Here is a 19,754-nt window from a genome sequence, read left to right as displayed (position 1 = left end):
CCCGGATCTCAGGTAAGCATTTTGACATCTCTAAGCCTCCATTCCCTGGCCTGTAAAATGGGGATAATAACTCCTAGGGTTGTGGTGAGGGTTGAAATACTACCCAGAGCATCTAGCATCATGCTTGGCAGACACACAACCAGGGCTCGGACTTACGATGATGATGGTTTCAGGTTCCTCAACGCATAAGCACAGCGGGTAGAGGGGTAAGAAGCCCAACAGGTGGCTGAGACATCTCTGCCCCCAAGAGTCTCTCCCCCAGCCTACCTCTGCTCGTAGGCCTGCGCAGACTGCTCGATGGCCACATTCATTGTTTTCTTCTGCGTCAACAGGCGCCGACGAAGATGCTGGTAGACGTTGTCGTAAGCAGCCTTCTCATGCCTCAGGTCCTCGATCTCCTTCCGGAGCTTCGCGTTGGTGGTCAGCATCTGGTCAAAGTGTACAGTGACCTGCGAGGAGGGCTGCGCTTCAAAACGAGGCTCACTCCTGGGGCGCGAGACAAGCTTCCAGAAGGCAGCCGGAGCGTTGAAGCGTCTTCCCCGCACCTCCCACCCCAGGCCCACAGAACCACGGTTGGAGCACTGCCTGGTCTGTGTGTACACCATCGTTCACCTTCTCCTGACTCAACCGATGAAATGTATGCCTGCTAATGGCTTCACGGACATCATTCTTTCCTTCTCCCAAGGGAGGGAGAGCTGTTTGCAGAGATTTTGTTTGGCCGCATTGCACCATGTGGGATCTTAATTCCCCATGTCCCGAGTGCATTCATGCACATGTGCTGTTGTGTCCAACTCTGTGCAACCTTATGGACTACAGTCCACCAGGCTCCTCTGTCCATGGGATTTCCCAGGCAAGAATACTGGGAAATACTGGGGTGGGTTGCAAAGTCATTTCTCCAGGGAATCTTCCCGACCTAGGGATCGAACGCATGTCTCCTGCACTATAGGTGGATTCTTTACCACTGAACCATAGGGAAAGCCCTTAGTTTCTCAACCAGGGATCAAACCTGTGCCCCCTGCAGTGGAAGCAGAGAGTCCTAACCATTGGACAGCCAGAGAATTCCCCCAGAAGACACCTTACGTACAAGATTCAAACGGGTTTCCAAAATGTGGATCTGTTTTTGCAATTTCCGGGGGTTATTGGCCTCCTGTATTTTTGTGAAGATCTGTCTTTGGTTTACAATTTTTTTCTCCATCTGAACAATCTGAAAAAAAGAGAGAGAGGGAAAAACCCAGCTGTGTTAACATCTGTATGGGGACAAATGCAATAGTTCACTAACTCAAGCATGCTAAAACAAAAACTACCATGTTATTTCTTTTCCTATGAATAGAATTTGAATTTCTCTCTTGGATGTGGACTCAGTCAGTTTGGGACAAAATGAGCAACTAAGAGTTTTTATTCTCACTTGTGCGTGTAAATTTCACTCACATATGGGCAAAAATTTCACCTGATCCTAAACCCACTGTTTTCCTGGAGAAATGGCATTGATTCTCTCAAGAAGCCTTCTGTAACCTTGTTTTTGTTTGGTTGGCAGGTTTTTTGTTTGTTTCTTTTTCTGACTCTTACAATAATGGGGATGCTAGCAACCCTTAAAGAGCAGGTCATGAGGTGTCAGACACCCTGCAACATGTAAGACAGCACCAGACATCCAAAAAATTGACCCCCATCCCTTGTGACTGTTCAGTGCACCTTGGATGTCAGGCAGGTGAAAATCCTCTCTATAATCTTCTGTACCTAGAATCAAATTGTCTTTTGCATATACACACACAACATTTTTCATTCTTTTTTTTTTTTAACTTTTGGCTGTGCTGGGTCTTTGTTGCTGTGCATGGGCTTTCTCTAGTTGCAGAAAGCAGGGGCTACTCTCTAGTTGCGGTGCACAGGCTTCTCATTGCTGTGACTTCTGTTGCTGCAGAGCACAGGCTCTACAGTGCACATGCTTCAGTAGTTGGGGCTCTTGGGCTGTAGAGCACAGGCTCAACAGTTGAGGAGCATGGGCTTAGCTGCTCCGCAGCAGGTGGGATCTTTTCCAGCCAGGGGTGAAGCCCACGTCTCCTGCATTGGCAGATGGACTCTTTACCACTGGACCACCAGGGAAGTCCTTTCATTCAGTTTTAATAGGCAAGCATCCAGGAATGGAGTCGCTGTATAAATCAAGAGAATGTTCATTGATTTGTCTGGAACTTAACCAAGAGTTGGCCATCATTTTGGAAATCTTGACACCAGCACAACCTGGATCATCTTCTGGTTTTTGTTTGGCCATGCTGTGAGGCTTGTGGGCCTCTTAGTTCCCTGACCATGGATTGAACCTGGGCCACTGCAGTGAACACAGCAACTGCTAACCACTGGATGGCCAGGGAATTCCCATGGATCATCTTCTTTGAGTTGTGGATACAACAAGCCCAAATCAGTGTGCAGTGTGGAATCTGGCCCACTGCCTGTTCTCATAAAGTCTTACTGGCACACAGCCATGCCCATTCTTTGCATTGTCTATGGCTGCTTTCAGGCTATGAAGGCAGAATGGAATAGCTGCAGCACAGACCACGTGGCATGTAAAGCCAGAATATTTACTATCAGGCCCTCTGTGGAGCAATTTGCCAGCCCTGTTCTAGATAAGTCAGGCCAAAACATGAACATATCGAAATACATATAATTTAAGTATAAATAGCTTTCCTTTATGTTTCCTTTATATTATAGTTATAGCATCATATTGATTTAAAAGAAGAAGGGTAAAGGATTATATCATATATAAATTTTACTTCAGGATTTTAAAGGAGGTATTATAAAATATTTGCTGTTAAAAAGAGGTGCTGGCAGTTGAGTGATTCATAATTTCAAGTGTCAATGACTAGAAAATGATTAAGTTCATTTAGGCTCAGGACTTGTTAAAAATATGCTTTCCTCAGAAGAACTTCCTCTGCTTTTATGGGCACAGATCTCAGCAGCCTCCCTTAAGGGGTAGCAGCTTGTATCAATTAGGAACACATGCAACAACAAATTACAGAAAGCCTGGCTAAATAGTGGTTTAAACAAATTATGGTTTATCTTTCTCTCATAATACATTGATGGCTTAGGTTCAGTAACAGAAGGATGTAAGGACAAGATCTGTATAATTCACCTGACTTCTCCCTCAAAACATGGCTGCCACAGCACCAGCCTTCACAGTTATGTTCCATGGAGGAAAACAGAGGAAGAAATACAGATGAAGGATAAGACCTATATCTAAGACGTTTGCTCCTTCGAAGAAAAGCTATGAAAAATCTAGATATTATACTCAAAAGCAGAGACATCACTTTGCCAACCAAGGTCTAGTCAAAGCTATGGTTTTTCCAGTAGTCATGTATGGATGTTAGACAATAAGGAAGGCTGAGCGCTGAAGAACTGAGACTTTCAAACTTGAGAGTCCCTTGTACAGCAAGGAGATCAAACCAGTCAACCTAAAGGAAATCAACCCTGAGTATTCATTAGAAGGACATATACTGAAGCTGGAGCTCCAATACTTGGCCACCTGATGCAAAGAGCTGACAATGGAAAAGACCTTGATGCTAGGAAAGACTGGATCTCACACAAAGGAAAAGTGGATCTCACACAAAACTGGCAAGGTATAGAAATGCTGCTTATGATTGACATCAGCCAGGTTTTGGACTTTAGCTGGAACACACTGTCTCCCTCCCCCACAAATTCCCTCAGAGCAAAATCAAATTGCTTCATCAGTGCTGACAAAGTCAGGTTCAAGTCAAGCCAGGTTCCTTTTCCACTTGGCTCTCCTTTCCTGTTCTATGCACCAGGCAACATCCTCAACACAAACCCACTCCAGCTCTCTTCTGATATAAAACAAATGACTTGCTTTGATTTATGGGAGGGTAGCGTCCTCCCCCATATATCAGGTGTGGCCTCTGCAGCTCTGAAGGGCTGCCTGTCCCTGCCTGAGCTGACCCCTAGAGTCCTCAGGTTCCAGCTCCTTGCCAGAGAAGTTATGGCATCAGCTCTTGTGACTAAATTCAGAGCTGTATTCCCTTTGGCACCTTTATGTCAGACACTGCTTTTGTGATGCTGAAAGTAATTAGGCTTCAGCCCAATGGGAGACATTACCCAAGCCTGTAGGTGAAGGGGAAGTGCACTGCTACACGAGATGCCCAGCAGGAAGGCATCAGCTTATTAATTATTCTGTGAGGCCAAGCAGGGCCCAGTGGTATCCTTGCCTCCAGTGACCCCTTGAAAGGACAAAGTTCTGGACACTGTGTGGTGGACACAGCAGGAGGGGATCCTGGGAGCTGGGATGGAATTAGACCAAGAGGGTTTTTGTGCTGGGCAGTGAGTGCCATACTCTTTGGAGGATTAGCAAACTAAATCGCCTTTTCTAATGTTTCTGAGAATCCACATCCCTGTTTCTTTTTTCAATTTTTCTTTGTTCACTTTTTAAAGCATTTTTTTTCCTTTGATGTGCACCATTTTTAAAGTCTTTACTGAATTTGTTACAATATTATGGGTTTTTTTTTTAATGTTTTGGTTTTTTGACCGCAAAGCATGTGGGATTTTAGTTCCCCAACCAGGGATCGAACCTGCACCGTCTGCATTGGAAAGCAAAGTCTTAATCACTGGACCACCAGGGAAGTTCCCTCTTTGTTCACGTTTATTGCCTTTTTCTCATACATTCATATATTCATTCATTCACTCATTCATCAATGTTTATCAAACCGCCGCTTGATGCCAGACAACAGGGGTATGACGGTATCCAAGACAGAGTGGCCCCTTCCCTCAGGGAACCTACAGTCTAGGACTGGAAGCAACCCAGGAAGCATGTTGAGTCCTAGAAGAGGGGAGACAGAAGATAATTTGGACACACACAGAAGGGGCACATAGCAGAGAAAAATGAAGGGACAATTATCCTGCATAAACAGCATTTGAGCTGAGACCTAAAGGATGAATAAGACTCCTGCAAGCAGAAAGGATGGGGCCCAGCATTCCAGGCAGAGGGAACAGCATGTGCAAAGGCAGAGATGAGACACAGCACTGTGGGTCCATAAAGGCAGCCAGTGTGGATGGAGCACAGAGGACAAGGGAGGTGGGGGTATTTACTTCAGGTTCCAGAGTGCCCTACTTCTCTGAGTACCCCCACTGAGTGTGCTATTTGTTCCTGGCCAGGAACCTAATACCAGGGGGATATACTTTAAATTGGAAAGAGGCCATAGAGAAGGCCTCCCTGAGACCTGAGAAAGTCACCTTTAGGCTGAGAAACGGAGAAGGCAAATGGCACCTACTCCAGTACTCTTGCTTGGAAAACCCCATGGACGGAGGAGCCTGGTAGGCTGCAGTCCATGGAGTTGTGAAGAGTCGGACACGACTGAGCAACTTCACTTTCACTTTTCACGTTCATGCATTGGAGGAGGAAATGGCAACCCACTCCAGTGTTCTTGCCTGGAGAATCCCAGGGACAGGGGAGCCTTGTGGGCTGCCATCTCTGGGGTCGCACAGAGTCGGACATGACTGAAGCGACTTAGCAGCAGCAGCAGCAAGCTGAGAAAAAGATAAGCAACTAGGGTGAGGCATTTGGGGGCAGCATATGCAAAGGCCCTGAAGTGAGAAAAGACAGCATTATTTGCGGGGCGGGGGCGGGGGAGGGGTGGAGAGAAAGTCTTTTGCAGCTGGAGTGAGAAGACTTAAGGAAAGAATAACATGGGATGAGCCTAGAGGGGTAGGCAGGGGCTAGATTACATAGGGACTTTCAAACCACAGTAAGGGATGAATGCTGTCCAGCAAATGTCTCTAGCTCTTTGTTTTCTGGATCCATGAGGACTGCACTTCCTAGGCCCTTTTGTGAATGGGTAGAGTTGACTATTTTTGGATGGGTATGGGCTCTGGGGGTATTTATGGGTTCTGTAGACTGTCTTGAGTCAATGGGTCATGAGCAGATGTGACACACTGGAGCACTCAATTGCCAGGGTGAGACCCTCAGGATCTCATTTTTTTCTACCACAACCCCTGGCAATGTCCAAGATGGGGGCTAACCCATCAGCCTGGCCGCAGGATGAGAGGATTTAAGAGCCCCTAGCCAATCCACAATAGACCATAAATCATGTACGAAAAAGAAGCCTTTGTTGTTTTAAACCACTGAGTTGGGGAGAGGGAGTGTTTGTTACTGCAGCATACCTAACCTCTCCTGACTGATACAGTAAGGATTTGGGAGTTTATTCTAAGTGTAATAGGGAGGCACTGGAGACCACAGTGGGGAAATGGATCAACAGAACTGAGAGATTAGGGGTTACAATGGTGGTAGAGACAGGTTTAGAAAGGCCAGCAGTGCAGCGTGTGGTGGGGAGCACACCTTCCCCTTGCTCAGTGTTCTGGTTAACCCTTTAAGAGAAAGACCACACCTTCTCATCCAGTTCAGCCAACAGCAGTTTCATTGATTTAATCAGGGCCTCGTAGTCCTCCTTAGTTTGCAGCAGGAAACGCAGTTCCAAGTAGTTTTTCTCATTGAGATCCAGGTTCCTGGAGGACTTGATGAGATTCAAAAGCAGGGTGATCTCATCCTGCTCCTCCTGCAGGGTCTTGATTTCCTTGCTGTTGGGAAAGCAGCACATGATGAACTCTGAACCCCTGGCTTTGCCTGGATTGGACACTCCAGGCCCCTTGACCCTGAAAGGACACTCAGAGAGGTACTTCCCAACCCAGAGAGTTGGAAGGAACTCACACAAGGTCTCTAGTCCAGGTCCTGAACTTACATCACCTCTGACCCAGTTCACTGCAACTTCCACTGCTCTGCGCCCTTCTCTGAGTGATACCTTTTTTTTCCTCCTCGGAACAATTTGCAGCTGTGCCTGTCAGAACCCATTACCTAGACATGGTGGGAGCCCCCAAGTTTTCTTTTGCCAGCAGCTCACTGGCATCTGTCTGATGTTGCAGACCTTCTTTTCCAGCTTTCCAGCCAATTATCTCTGGTAATGACAGGCAAACCCATCAGACAGGATCTTTCGACTGTGCATCAACACAGAGCTGCACAGGAACCTCTAACCCCCACCAGCTCCTCTACTCGGGGGCTAATGATTTACGAAATTGGCTGACATGAGTCTTCTTTCTCTCCCTTGTCTACTCCGGAGAAGAAAGGGGGTCGAGGACATGGGCAAATGCAGACTTTGAAAAGAAAAGAAGGCTCGGGCGACTGCACAGCAATTGAACAATGTGAAATGGCACAGAGGCCGAATTTCTTGCAAAGTCCTTGCAGCCTATTCCTACTTTTCAGTGCGATTTGCAGGCTTGCTGCCTCAACGTCCTTTGGAAGCTTGGAGAAATGCAGCATTTCAGGTCCCAACCCAGGACCTACTGAATCAGAATCTGCTTTGCAACAAGATCCTCAGGTGACTTCTATGCACTTTAAAGTTTTGGAAGCACCACTCTAGAACAGTAAAGAACATTCAAGGGCAAAAGGTCTGCAAAGACTTTTCTATTAATGATAAAAAGTAAATATTTTAGGTTTTGTGGGCCAGAGGACCTCTGTTGCATCTACTCAACAGAGCAACCATATGAAACACAACAATGAATAGGTGTGGCTATGTGCCAATAAAACTTCATAAAAACAGGCAGCCAGTAAGACTTGGCTCATTAGCCACTACTGCTCTAAAGCAGCACTGTCCAGTAGATTATTCTGCAGTGATGGAAATGTTCTCTAGTTGCTCTGTCTGATAGCATCCACCAGGCACATGTGGCTACTGAGCACCTGAAATGTGGCTGGTGAAACTGAAGAACTGAATTTCTAATTTTATTAACTGTAACTAATTACCAATGTAAATGGCCACATGCTGCTAGGGACCACCAGAGAGCACACCTAGTTCTAGAGCATCTTGGCTTCTAAACCTGGCCCTTGGGACTTCTCTGCCCCTCTTAAGCCCCTCATGGGAGGGGTTTTTGTAAAGCTACAGAGAAAAAAGAGAGAGAGCAGGATAATCCATCAAAGACAGGCTTTCAGGGTGTAGTAAGGTCAGAAAAAAAGCAAAACAAAGGTTTGTCCATCTTTAGGCAGGGCTGGGAGTGCAGTGAGGGGAGTGAGGTGCTTCAAAAATTAAGGAGGTCTTCACTTTCAGGGTGGTGTAGGTGCAAGGTCAGCGCTGGGGAAAAACACTTCCTTAAATATTGTACCCTAACCACCTCACTTAGCTCAACCCAGTTTTCCTCCTATTTGGGGGTGTTTATGTCTACTCTTTCACTCCCCTCCCCCGCTCCAGTTCCATCACAGTGAAACCAGATCAAATGGGCTGGGGTAGGGTAGAGTAGGATGCAGAAGAGTAAGAAAGATTCAAGAAAAACTGAAGACACACCAGGAAGCAGGCATTCCCTGATGCCCACACCAAGGACAGACTGTGAATCAAGGTCTCCAGGCACAGAAGTGCAGGCTGTGGACTGCACAGCCCAAGGGAGCACCATCTACTTGAAAACATATCACCGATTTGCTGACTTATTGTACTTTTCTGAGAGACAGTTCAGCTCAGTCGTTCAGTCATGTTCAACTCTTTGCGATCCCATGAACCGAAGCACGCCAGGCCTCCCTGTCCATCACCAACTCCCAGAGTCCACCCAAACCCATGTCCATTGAATCGGTGATGCCATCCAACCATCTCATCCTCTGCCGTCCCCTTCTCCTCCTGCCCCCAGTCCCTCCCAGCATCAGAGTCTTTTCAAATGAGTCAGCTCTTCACATCAGGTGGCCAAAGTATTGGAGTTTCAGCTTCAACATCAGTCCTTCCAATGAATATTCAGGACTGATTTCCTTTAGGATGGACTGGTTGGATCTCCTTGCAGTCCAAGGGACTCTTAAGAGTCTTCTCCAACACCACAGTTCAAAAGCATCAATTCTTCGGCACTCTGCTTTCTTTATAGTCCAACTCTCACATCCATACATGACCACTGGAAAAACCATAGCCTTGACTAGACAGACCTTTGTTGGCAAAGTAATGTCTCTGCTATTCAATATGCTGTCTAGGTTGGTCATAACTTTCCTTCCAAGGAGTAAGCATCTTTGGTCATGTTTTAACAAAATCTCTTCATAACAATGATGTTTCCAACAGATGGCAGTAAAGAATCTTGAGAAAAGGGTGCCTTTTTCTAATTCACATAGTGATCCCATATTGACTAGCAGTGGCTCTGAGTAAGCAAATCCATGGAAAATCTAAAGAACTCCTCTAGCCTCTGAACTTCGAACATCATCTAACAGTCAAATTTTCTTTCTAACAACAGGCAGTTACTGCCTGTATAAACATTTTACATGTAGTTAAGGAATCACCTTTCCTTGGACAGAATCTAAGAATGCCTGTTTAACGTTTGTTTCTTCAATCCCTGAGAACACCTTTCTGTTGCCCAAGGAAAACTATACATAATTTCTCGGGCAACTCAATTTCAAATATTCAGTCTTGAAGATCCCAAAGGGCCACACAAGCAGGAAACATCCTGTGGGGTATCCACTGCCGGGTGATTTCCCCTTCTCTGGGAACTCCCCACCTTCACTGCTAGAACCGCTGGGGATACCCATAGCTATTTTCCATCCTATAGTTCAACCCCCAGACTACAGCTGATTGGGCCAGAAGCAGACACCAGACCCAAGCTGAGACAATCAGATTCTCCCTCTCCTGAGAATTCTGGGATGGATTCTCAGAATTCTGGAATTGATTAAGGACACTCTCTCTTTGTGGCCCTTGGTAGCTCAAGAATTGGAGGAAGCCATCTACCACCAGCCACAGCCGAGATTCAAGAGAAGGAAGAACAAAACCCATGTATTGAAAGAAACAGGAACCAGAAATGGCTTCTAGTTTGGATCCTTCCCTGAAACATGGGTGCTCTGCTCCCCTTGGGGTCCCCAAGACACCCTGAACTCTAAGAATATATCTCCTTTCCTCACTGAAGCTATCCCAGATGGGTCCATGCCCCAGAGGCCACATCAGAAGGCAAGCCCCATGAAACCAAAACCTCAAATTTTCTCTGACCATCACTTACCGCTGGTTCGTGATCTTCTGCTGGGAGCGGAAGTTAAAGGACTTCCGACTGTCCACCATCTTCCGGAACTGCTGCCTCAGCTTCCGAAGCTCCCCCTCAACCAGCTGCTCTTTGGTCTTCTCTGAAGGTTCCTGTGGACTTTCAGGGTCTTTTCTCCTGTGCTTTTTCTGGGTGATACAGGGTGGGTATTAAGCAACAGATTAGGTGACTAGAAAAGCCCACATTTCAACTCAAGGATGGAGGGCAAGAAGGGTGCTTGAGGCAGAGCTAGAGTTGAAAGACCACCCTTGGGTGATGTCAACTGCTTGTGTGTTACATGGAAAACCTGCCCTGGGTTGCTGGGGTGCAGAGGAGACTGGGTCTCATTATTACATACTGAAGAGGTGGCCTTGCTGTGTGACCTTGGGTGAGTCACTTAACATCTCTGAGTCTCCAGTCTTTCATCTATAAAATGGGTGCACACAGATTTGCTGTCAAAATCCCATAAGCTAATATGTATTTAGTGGACAACACAATGCCTAACCCCACAGTAAACCCTCTATATATAGGAGCTATTATTACCCACCGTTGGCATCTTGAAGGAATTGTGCTTTTCCTCTGTTCAGACACCGTACCCAAGGGAGCTCAAAGCCAGCAAGTGCTCCTTTCTCTCTCTGCAATGCCCTGTCCACAGTGGCAAAACAAAGAAAACTTGTGAGCCACCCCTGCTGGTGGTGCTGGACCCAGCAGCACCCTCTCCCTCCTCCCACAGTTTGGCACCAGAGGAGGACACGACAGATGGCTGCCCGGGTGTGAGAAGAGGCCTTTTTTTTTTTTTTTTTTTAAGCAATGTTTTCCTGAAACCTGTTCCTCTCACAATTTATTATTAGGAGCCAGGCAGATGGTTCTGGCATGTTGGTTACCCTCTTGCTCCCTGTGTTCCCAAAGAAGAGGGGCGAAATGGCATCAAGGCAGTGTGTCCTCTGATGGGGTTACATCGAAATTCACCCAGCTTCAGCCGTGAGGACAACCGTCCCTTGCTTTTAAAAGCAGGAGCCAGTGGTATGGAGAGGCATTAGGTATTCAGAGGCGGGAACAATGCTAATACTACGAGCCCATAGGGCTGTAAGATCCACTGCACCCCAAATTCCAGACTTCAGGAACTAAATTCCTAAACTAGAAACTCTGAGCTCTGCCACCCACTGAAGGTTCCTACAGTGCAGTGGTTTAAAGCATTGCTGTATCAACCATCAAATCTCAGCAAAAATTCCTCCGTGGCCACTTGTTAATTTGGACAAGTCATTTCAGTTTTCTGGGCCTTGGTTTCCTCATCTGGGAAACAGGAGAAATTCTAGAAGCCATTTCAGGTTGTTCAGCATGTAAAGCACTAAACCAGGCACAAAGTAAGAACGCAGTAAATGATACCTGTTATGATATGGTGTGATATGGGTCTTTTCATATGATGACAGTTCAGCATAAAAAATACTTATGTGGGCTTATGGGGCATCCAGCATTCCTCTGTCTCCTGTAGCAATACCTGGAATTTCCAGTAGGAAGCCACACCCTCCCTCACTCCTGGTCATTTCCGGATTGGAACCTGTGACTCTGGATGGGCCAATCATAGTGCCAGAACCCTGGCCAATCTGCATAATCTCAGGGCCCTGGCCTGAGGGATCAATTCCATGATCAGTCCATGACCCCAAGCAGAGTAAATGGTGGAATTTAAGCTTGCACATTCAGGAAGAGAGAAATTCTGTTTCCCGCTGCACTTTAACCTATGTGAATGAGGTTACGAGTGGCTGGCAACCATCTTGCCTCTTCAGGGAGCCTAAGAATAAAGCTATCTTGGAGGACAGAAGACAAACTCAAGAGAAATTTAACCTTGGGGGAATCATCTAAGACCCTGGATATAGCTAAGCCTGAAGATACTCTGGGTCATGTCCAATTACATGAATCAGCATATTCACTTAAAGTAATCCAAGATGAGTTTTCTGTTGCTTGCAACCAAATGAGTTCTCATGCCTGAAGTAACTAAATCTCTTCAGCACACAAACTAAGAGGCTGCTGCTGCTGCTGCTAAGTCACTTCAGTCATGTCCAACTCTGTGTGACCCCATAGATGGCAGCCCACCAGGCTCCTCATCCCTGGGATTCTCCAGGCAAGGACACTGGAGTGGGTTGCCATTTCCTTTTCCAAAACTAAGAGGCTACTGTGTGCTAAAAACACTGTAGGGAATTGAGGTGTAAGTCAACCTTCAAGGTGCTATGAACCCTGCCCTAGGTAAAACAGTGGGAAAAGGTGCACAAAGAAGATGCTTTTCAATCTGGGTTTTGAAGGATTAATAGGAGTTCACCATGCAGAGAAGAAAAGTGGGGAAGAAACTGGGGGTAAAGAGAACTGCCTAGGCAAAGGCTGAGCAGCAAGTTAATAAGAGGAGTGTTCAGAGACAGGTGTGTGCTCTAGTATAGATCGCAGCACCCACTGGGAATAGCCAAGAGGTTTGGAAAAGCCAGGATGTTCCTTAAAAGCAGGGGGGTAATATCAGCCTTTAAGAGATGAGGCAATTGTCTCCCAACAACGACTTCTCCTTCATGAAGAATTGTTGCCACGGTAGCTGCCTGACCAGGGCTTATACTTCCCAACTCCTCCTGAATCCATGCAGGCCTATGAATTCTCACCCATGGGATGTGAGCACAGAGATGTGTCCCTTCCAGACCATGACTTTAAGAAGTGGATGTGACATTTCCATCTTCTCTCCCCCACTCTGACATTTATGGGAAGTGCAACCACAGATGGGCAGAGCCACAAGACAGGTCCCCTAAACCAACTTGTGGAAGAAGTCACCTGCCAACCATGAACATCCTCATTGGACTGTTACCAAAAAAAGAAATTAATTTCTATTATGCTAAGCCAATGAAATGTGGGAATGTTATAGCTAGCATGATTCTTAGAACAGCCTAAGTTCTTCTTAACAGGACTCATTTTGTCCCTCCTCAATGTGCCCAGTTCTAGAGGATGAATCATGATTGGTTCCCACTAATCCTAGTAACCCTATTTCCCTTTGTCAATGATTGGTCAAAAGATGAGCATGTGACCCAGATCTGGCCAATGAGACTTCAGAAAAAGTCTATTCCTATTCCTTTATGACAAAAAGAGCTTGTCCATATTCTCCTTTCTTTTGCTTTTGGAAATTATTGTGAAAGAATGATAGTTGGTGCTGGAGCAACCATCCTGTGACCATGAGGAGAAATATCACTGTCACACTAAAGAGAGAGAAGAAGAAATATGGGGGGAAATTTAGGTCCTCACTGACACTGTTTGCCACTGCCCCATTCTTAGAACAGCCTACCTCTTGGCTTCTTGTTAAGTGAAATAGTTAAGTGTCACTACTGTTTAAGGTACCCTTATCGAGTATTTTCTTCACTGCAGCCGACAGCATTCCTGCCTTACATGACCCACTACCTTGAAAATGATTCTCTAGCTGCTGGGTGACAGGACAGTAGTGACTGAGACTATAGGACCTTTGACATTTCCCTAATATGTTCTAGGGGGTTTCTAGAGGGTTTGGAGATTAACCGAATTTTGGTAAATCACAGCTGAAGGAAAACATCTATTTGTGGAAATTTTCCACATACAGGGAAGTAGAGTAAAGACTAAAGTTCTATAGCTTGATTATTTCTGGAACAGCTCTCAAGGTAGGCCCAGAGGCTATAGCAGGATTTATTAGACTGAAAAGATTTGGCCAAAGGACACTCACTTTAGATCAGATCAGATCAGGTCACATCAGTTGCTCAGTTATGTCTGATCTTCGCGACCCCATGAATCGCAGCACGCCAGGCCTCCCTGACCATTACCAACTCCCGGAGTTCACTAAGACTCACGTCCACTGAGTCAGTGATGCCATCCAGCCATCTCATCCTCTGTCATCCCCTTCTCCTCTTGCCCCCAATCCCTCCCAGCATCAGAGTCTTTTACAATGAGTCAACTCTTCACATGAGGTGGCCAAAGTACTGGAGTTTCAGCTTTAGCATCATTCCTTCCAAAGAAATCCCAGGGCTGATCTCCTTCAGAATGGACTGGTTGGATCTCCTTGCAGTCCAAGGGACTCTCAGGAGTCTTCTCCAACACCACAGTTCAAAAGCATCAATTCTTCGGCGCTCAGCCTTCTTCACAGTCCAGCTCTCACATCCATACATGACCACAGGAAAAACCACAGCCTTGACTAGACGAACCTTTGTTGGCAAAGTAATGTCTCTGCTTTTGAATATGCTATCGGTTGGTCATAACTTTCCTTCCAAGCAGTAAGCGTCTTCTAATTTCATGGCTGCAATCACCATCTGCAGTGATTTTGGAGCCCAGAAAAATAAAGTCTGACACTGTTTCCACTGTTTCCCCATCTATTTCCCATGAAGTGATGGGACTGGATGCCATGATCTTCATTTTCTGAATGTTGAGCTCTAAGCCAACTTTTTCACTCTACACTTAAGAGGCTTTTTAGTTCCTCTTCACTTTCTGCCATAAGGGTGGTGTCATCTGCATATCTGAGGTTATTGATATTTCTCCCGGCAATCTTGATTCCAGCTTGTGCTTCTTCCAGTCCAGCGTTTCTCATGATGTACTCTGCATATAAGTTAAATAAACAGGGTGATGATACACAGCCTTGACATACTCCTTTTCCTATTTGGAAGCAGTCTGTTGTTCCATGTCCAGTTCTAACTGTTGCTTCCTGACCTGCATACAGGTTTCTCAAGAGGCAGGTCAGGTGGTCTGGTATTCCTATCTCTTTCAGAATTTTCCACAGTTTATTGTGACCCACACAGTCAAAGGCTTTGGCTAGTCAATAAAGCAGAAATAGATGTTTTTCTGGAACTCTCTGCTTTTTCCATGATCCAGCGGATGTTGGCAATTTGATCTCTGGTTCCTCTGCCAGCTTGAACATCAGGAAGTTCACGGTTCACATATTGCTGAAGCCTGGCTTGGAGAATTTTGAGCATTACTTTACTAGCGTGTGAGATGAGTGCAATTGTGCAGTAGTTTGAGCATTCTTTGGCATTGCCTTTCTTTGGGATTGGAATGAAAACTGACCTTTTCCAGTCCTGTGGCCACTGCTGAGTTTTCCAAATTTGCTGACACATTGAGTGCAGCACTTTCACAGCATCATCTTTCAGGATTTGGAATAGCTCAACTGGAATTCTATCACCTCCACTAGCTTTGTTCGTAGTGATGCTTTCTAAGGCCTACTGGACTTCACATTCAGGATGTCTGGCTCTAGGTCAGTGATCACACCATCGTGATTATCTGGGTCGTGAAGATCTTTTTTGTACAGTTCTTCCGTGTATTCTTGCCATCTCTTCCTAATATCTTCTGCTTCTGTTAGGTCCATACCATTTCTGTCCTTTATCGAGCCCATCTTTGCATGAAATGTTCCTTTGGTATCTCTGATTTTCTTGAAGAGATCTCTAGTCTTTCCCATTCTGTTGTTTTCCTCTATTTCTTTGCATTGATCGCTGAAGAAGGCTTTCTTATCTCTCCTTGCTATTCTTTGGAACTCTGCATTCAGATGTTTATATCTTTCCTTTCCTCCTTTGCTTTTCGCTTCTCTTCTTTTCACAGCTATTTGTAAGGCCTCCCCAGACAGCCATTTTGCTTTTTTGCATTTCTTTTCCATGGGGATGGTCTTGATCCCTGTCTCCTGTACAATGTCACGAACCTCATTCCATAGCTCATCAGGCACTCTATCTATCAGATCTTAAATCTATTTCTCACTTCCACTGTATAATCATAAGGGATTTGATTTAGGTCATACCTGAATGGTCTAGTGGTTTTCCTTACTTTCTTCAATTTAAGTCTGAATTTGGCAATAAGGAGTTCATGGTCTGAGCCACAGTCAGCTCTTGGTCTTGTTTTTGCTGACTGTATAGAGCTTCTCCACCTTTGGCTGCAAAGAATATAATCAATCTGATTTCGGTGTTGACCATCTGGTGATGTCCATGTATAGAGTCTTCTCTTGTCTTTTTGGAAGAGGGTGTTTGCTATGACCAGTGCATTTTCTTGGCAAAACTCTATTAGTCTTTGCCCTGCTTCATTCCGTATTCCAAGGCCAAATTTGCCTGTTACTCCAGGTGTTTCTTGACTTCCTACTTTTGCATTCCAGTCCCCTATAATGAAAAGGACATCTTTTTTGGGTGTTAGTTCTAAAACGTCTTGTAGGTCTTCACAGAACTGTTTAACTTCAGCTTCTTCAGCATTACTGGTTGGGGCATAGACTTGGATTACTGTGATATTGAATGGTTTGCCTTGGAAACGAAGAGAGATCATCCTGTTGTTTTTGAGATTGCATCCAAGTACTGCATTTTGGACTCTTGTTGACCATGATGGCTACTCCATTTCTTCTGAGGGATTCCTGCCAGCAATAGTAGATATAATGGTCATCTGAGTTAAATTCACCCATTCCAGTCCATTTCAGTTCGCTGATTCCTAGAATGTCGACATTCACTCTTGCCATGTCTTGTTTGACCACTTCCAATTTGCCTTGATTCATGGACCTGACATTCCAGGTTCCTATGCAATATTGCTCTTTACAGCATCGCACCTTGCTTCTATCGCCAGTCACATCCACAGCTGGGTATTCTTTTTGCTTTGGCTCCATCCCGTCATTCTTTCTGGAGTTATTTCTCCACTGATCTCCAGTAGCATATTGGGCACCTACTGACCTGGGGAGTTTCTCTTTCAGTATCCTATCATTTTGCCTTTTCATACTGTTCATGGGGTTCTCAGGGCAAGAATACTGAAGTGATTTGCCATTCCCTTCTCCAGTGGACCACATTCTGTCAGATCTCTCCACCATGACCCGCCCATCTTGGGTTGCCCCACGGGCATGGCTTAGTTTCATTGAGTTAGACAAGGCTGTGGTCCTAGTGTGATTAGATTGACTAGTTTTCTGTGAGTATGGTTTCAGTTTAGGACCTCTTTAAATTATAGAATTTTGTACAGCTCCAATTTCATATGGTCCAGGAGCTTTTCTATATCTAAAGACTTTTGATCCTAAGTGGATCTGTAATGCACCTTTCTAAAAGTATGACTAAAAAATATCTGACATTCACTGACAATGTGATTTCTCTCTCTGATCTTCAGTCTTCTCATCTGTCAAATGGAGATACTCATCCACATGCTCAGTACAAAATAATGTATATAAAGCTCTTTGCGCAGAGCCTAGCACATAATAGCTGCCTGATGAAGGTACTTGTCTGTGAATCACGATTTTTAAGTATCAGTTTATCTTGCCCTTGGGCTCATTGGCTGTGTTGTGTGTTTTCCCCCAAGAACTGGAGACTCCATAAACTTCTACCTTTTTGCTGATACACACACACACACACACACACACACACACACACACACACACAGAACCAGGCTCCTCCTGGGACACTGGCTTTTCTCCAGCTTCTAGACGCCAACACAGACCTTTCTGTGCCCTCTGGGCTGGGCCCATTCTGTTCCCTGGGAAGAGATCCACCCTCATTCACACAGCTTGGACTTCAGAGAGCCCTGCAGGGTGTCCTGGCCCCTGGCACACCACCCTCTTGGTCAGGGCTCTCAAACTCAAGGCCCAAGGAGCAAATTCAACCTCCTTCAGTTCTGGTTAGCAGGCAGTGTTTTTAAATGTGAATGTGGGTCATGCTCTCTCTCTCCTGGCTACAGGCTCTATTCCTCCCCCTTGCCTAACTCCTCCTCCCCTCAATTCCCACATTTCCTGTATTGGGAGCCAGCAAGAATTTGAGAATGCAGTTCTTGGGAGGAATATCAACGCTGCCCATGCAATGGAAAGTGTTAGCAAATCCAGAGGTCTGGGTCAAGGAGCATCATGAAAGTGCCTCCAGCTCCCTGGACCTCAGTCTACCCACTACAGTATCTGTAATCCTGGGCACATGATTAGCTCTTAGCAAATACTATTGGAATGAATGAAGTCTCCTAGTGGAGACTTTATTGTCTAATATTTAATTAGCTGAGGTAGAGGGGGCAGACTCCTCCTCTGTTGCTGAATTTTAACAATCTGCCCTTAAAAGAAAATCCTGACACCACCCCCCCGCCCCAAAAGGGCTCTGCAGGGCCCCTCGGACAGTCTACTATGTGGATTATAAATGCCAAGTCTGAGAGAGAAGGATCCTACCAAAATTAAGTCAAGGCTGCATAACCTGGTGGAATGTTAAAACATATGCTTGCAGCACTAAGCGGGGTGCAGAACACAAATTTTTTAAAATTGGGACAGTTTCGGGGGTGGAGTGAAAGTTTCTTGGGCTTTCTTGGAGTTATTTTACACACTGTAATTTATTTACGTTTAATTGAGGGGGGCCAGGATATTTTCCAAGTTTAGGGGCAGCTAAACCTCTGAAGTCGGGGGCCAGGGGCAGCCACCAGGTATCTGGTTTCCCCAGCAGGGAGCGCTGTGACGCAGCAGGCGCGGCTGCAAGCGCAGAGAAACTCACCAGCGGCGGCCCTCAGGACCGCTCCCACCGCGTGTCCGACGTCGGCCACAGCTGCGTGTCGGACGGCTCTGGGAGAACTGCTAGCTGCACCGCTGCGCCGGGCCGCGCCGACCCCCAGCCCCAGGTCCGGGCATTCTCGGACCCCTGGAACGGCGCCTTTGTGACTCGCACAGACGGACGTTCTCCCCTGGAAGGTGCTGGGAGGGTGCAGGGCCCTTAAGTGAGAAGCAGAACAGCAGATCAGAGGAAGGGGATTTTGGGGGAGGGCAAGAAGGGTAGCGACACTCTCCTCGGAGACACCCCTTACAGACTAACTGAACCCTCACAGCACTACTTGACTCAGTGACCGCTATCCTTCCGTGACTTGGCCACTCACACCGCCATTCAAGCTCCAATGTGCTCTCTTATTCACACGAATCTTCTCCCGCCTCACATTCGACGTCCTTACAGCAATCCTACTGGGTGCATACTTTACATACACAAACGCAAAGGCACCCAGATCTTCCTGCTTTGAAAACAAATACCCACAGGTGCAGGGGAATTTGTCCGTCAATTTTCTTAAGGAGCACCCACCCTCATCCTCTGTGAGCTTAACATGGGGCACCCCAGTCTGATCCTGTTTACCTATGACCAGCACCATAGGTGGTCAGCATTTTTCACGGGCCTAACTGCGTTTGATTGTTTAAAGATAAACATTTCTTCATACAAATAGCCCTGAAATACAAGCCAACCACTTCCTCTGAGGCTAAACTCAAGAAGCAGCCACATTGCTGAAGGGAACCGATTACTGGTTTTAGAGTAATTTTGATGCCTGTGATTTCCACCTTACCTCCAGCCACCTGAATGAATGGTAGCTCAGTCTCATTTAGCTCTCCATTCTCTTATCCCTAAACTCTTGGGACAAGATGTGTTTTAGAAGTTACTATGTTTGGGGTTTCAGAAAGGTGCTTTGGTGCACAAGGAAGCATGTTGCCTCTGATGTTGCTGGCAACCATGTAACCGTGAGGGAAGTTAGTGGGACAGTGTGTATTACAAATGAGATTTGGGCAACATGTCAAAGTCTAACACACTGACATTTCTGCAAGAAAACATGAATAAGAAGTAGAATAAATAAAGATCATAAGCAGCTTCATGTTAGGCCTTGATGACTCACACAATGTGTTTGGGGACAAGTGTTACCAGTCTCATTTTACAGATGAGGAATCTGAGGCTCCCAGAAACAGAGTGACTTTTACAGTTAGTGGAGGATCCAGGATTTGAACCCAGAGCTGTCTCTAGAGACTCATGCTTCATCACAATTCTGATTGA

The 19,754-nt window shown here is 45.9% G+C and overlaps 1 protein-coding gene across 1 annotated transcript in view; it reads right to left on the bottom strand.

Moving 5' to 3' along the window:
* CCDC63 (coiled-coil domain containing 63) overlaps positions 1-18,584 on the bottom strand; it is a 37,972-nt gene extending 19,388 nt beyond the window's left edge. Inside the window, exons 1-6 of the mRNA XM_086347750.1 lie at positions 18,447-18,584; positions 10,550-10,647; positions 9,985-10,151; positions 6,375-6,564; positions 1,085-1,204; positions 268-449 (exon numbers count right to left, since the gene is read on the bottom strand). Of these exons, the coding sequence (XP_086203876.1) occupies positions 268-449; positions 1,085-1,204; positions 6,375-6,564; positions 9,985-10,151; positions 10,550-10,558 (668 nt within the window). The 5' untranslated portion in view covers positions 10,559-10,647; positions 18,447-18,584. The remainder of the gene's footprint in view (positions 1-267; positions 450-1,084; positions 1,205-6,374; positions 6,565-9,984; positions 10,152-10,549; positions 10,648-18,446) is intronic.
* Positions 18,585-19,754: the final 1,170 nt, after the last annotated feature.

This window comes from Bos grunniens, chromosome 17, assembly GCF_055505025.1.
Source record: "Bos grunniens cultivar Pamir isolate PY7600 chromosome 17, Bosgru_T2T1.0, whole genome shotgun sequence".
Lineage (NCBI taxonomy): Eukaryota > Metazoa > Chordata > Mammalia > Artiodactyla > Bovidae > Bos > Bos grunniens.
The sequence above is the reverse complement of the archived record's forward strand: the minus strand, read 5'-3'. Positions and strand labels throughout refer to the sequence as shown.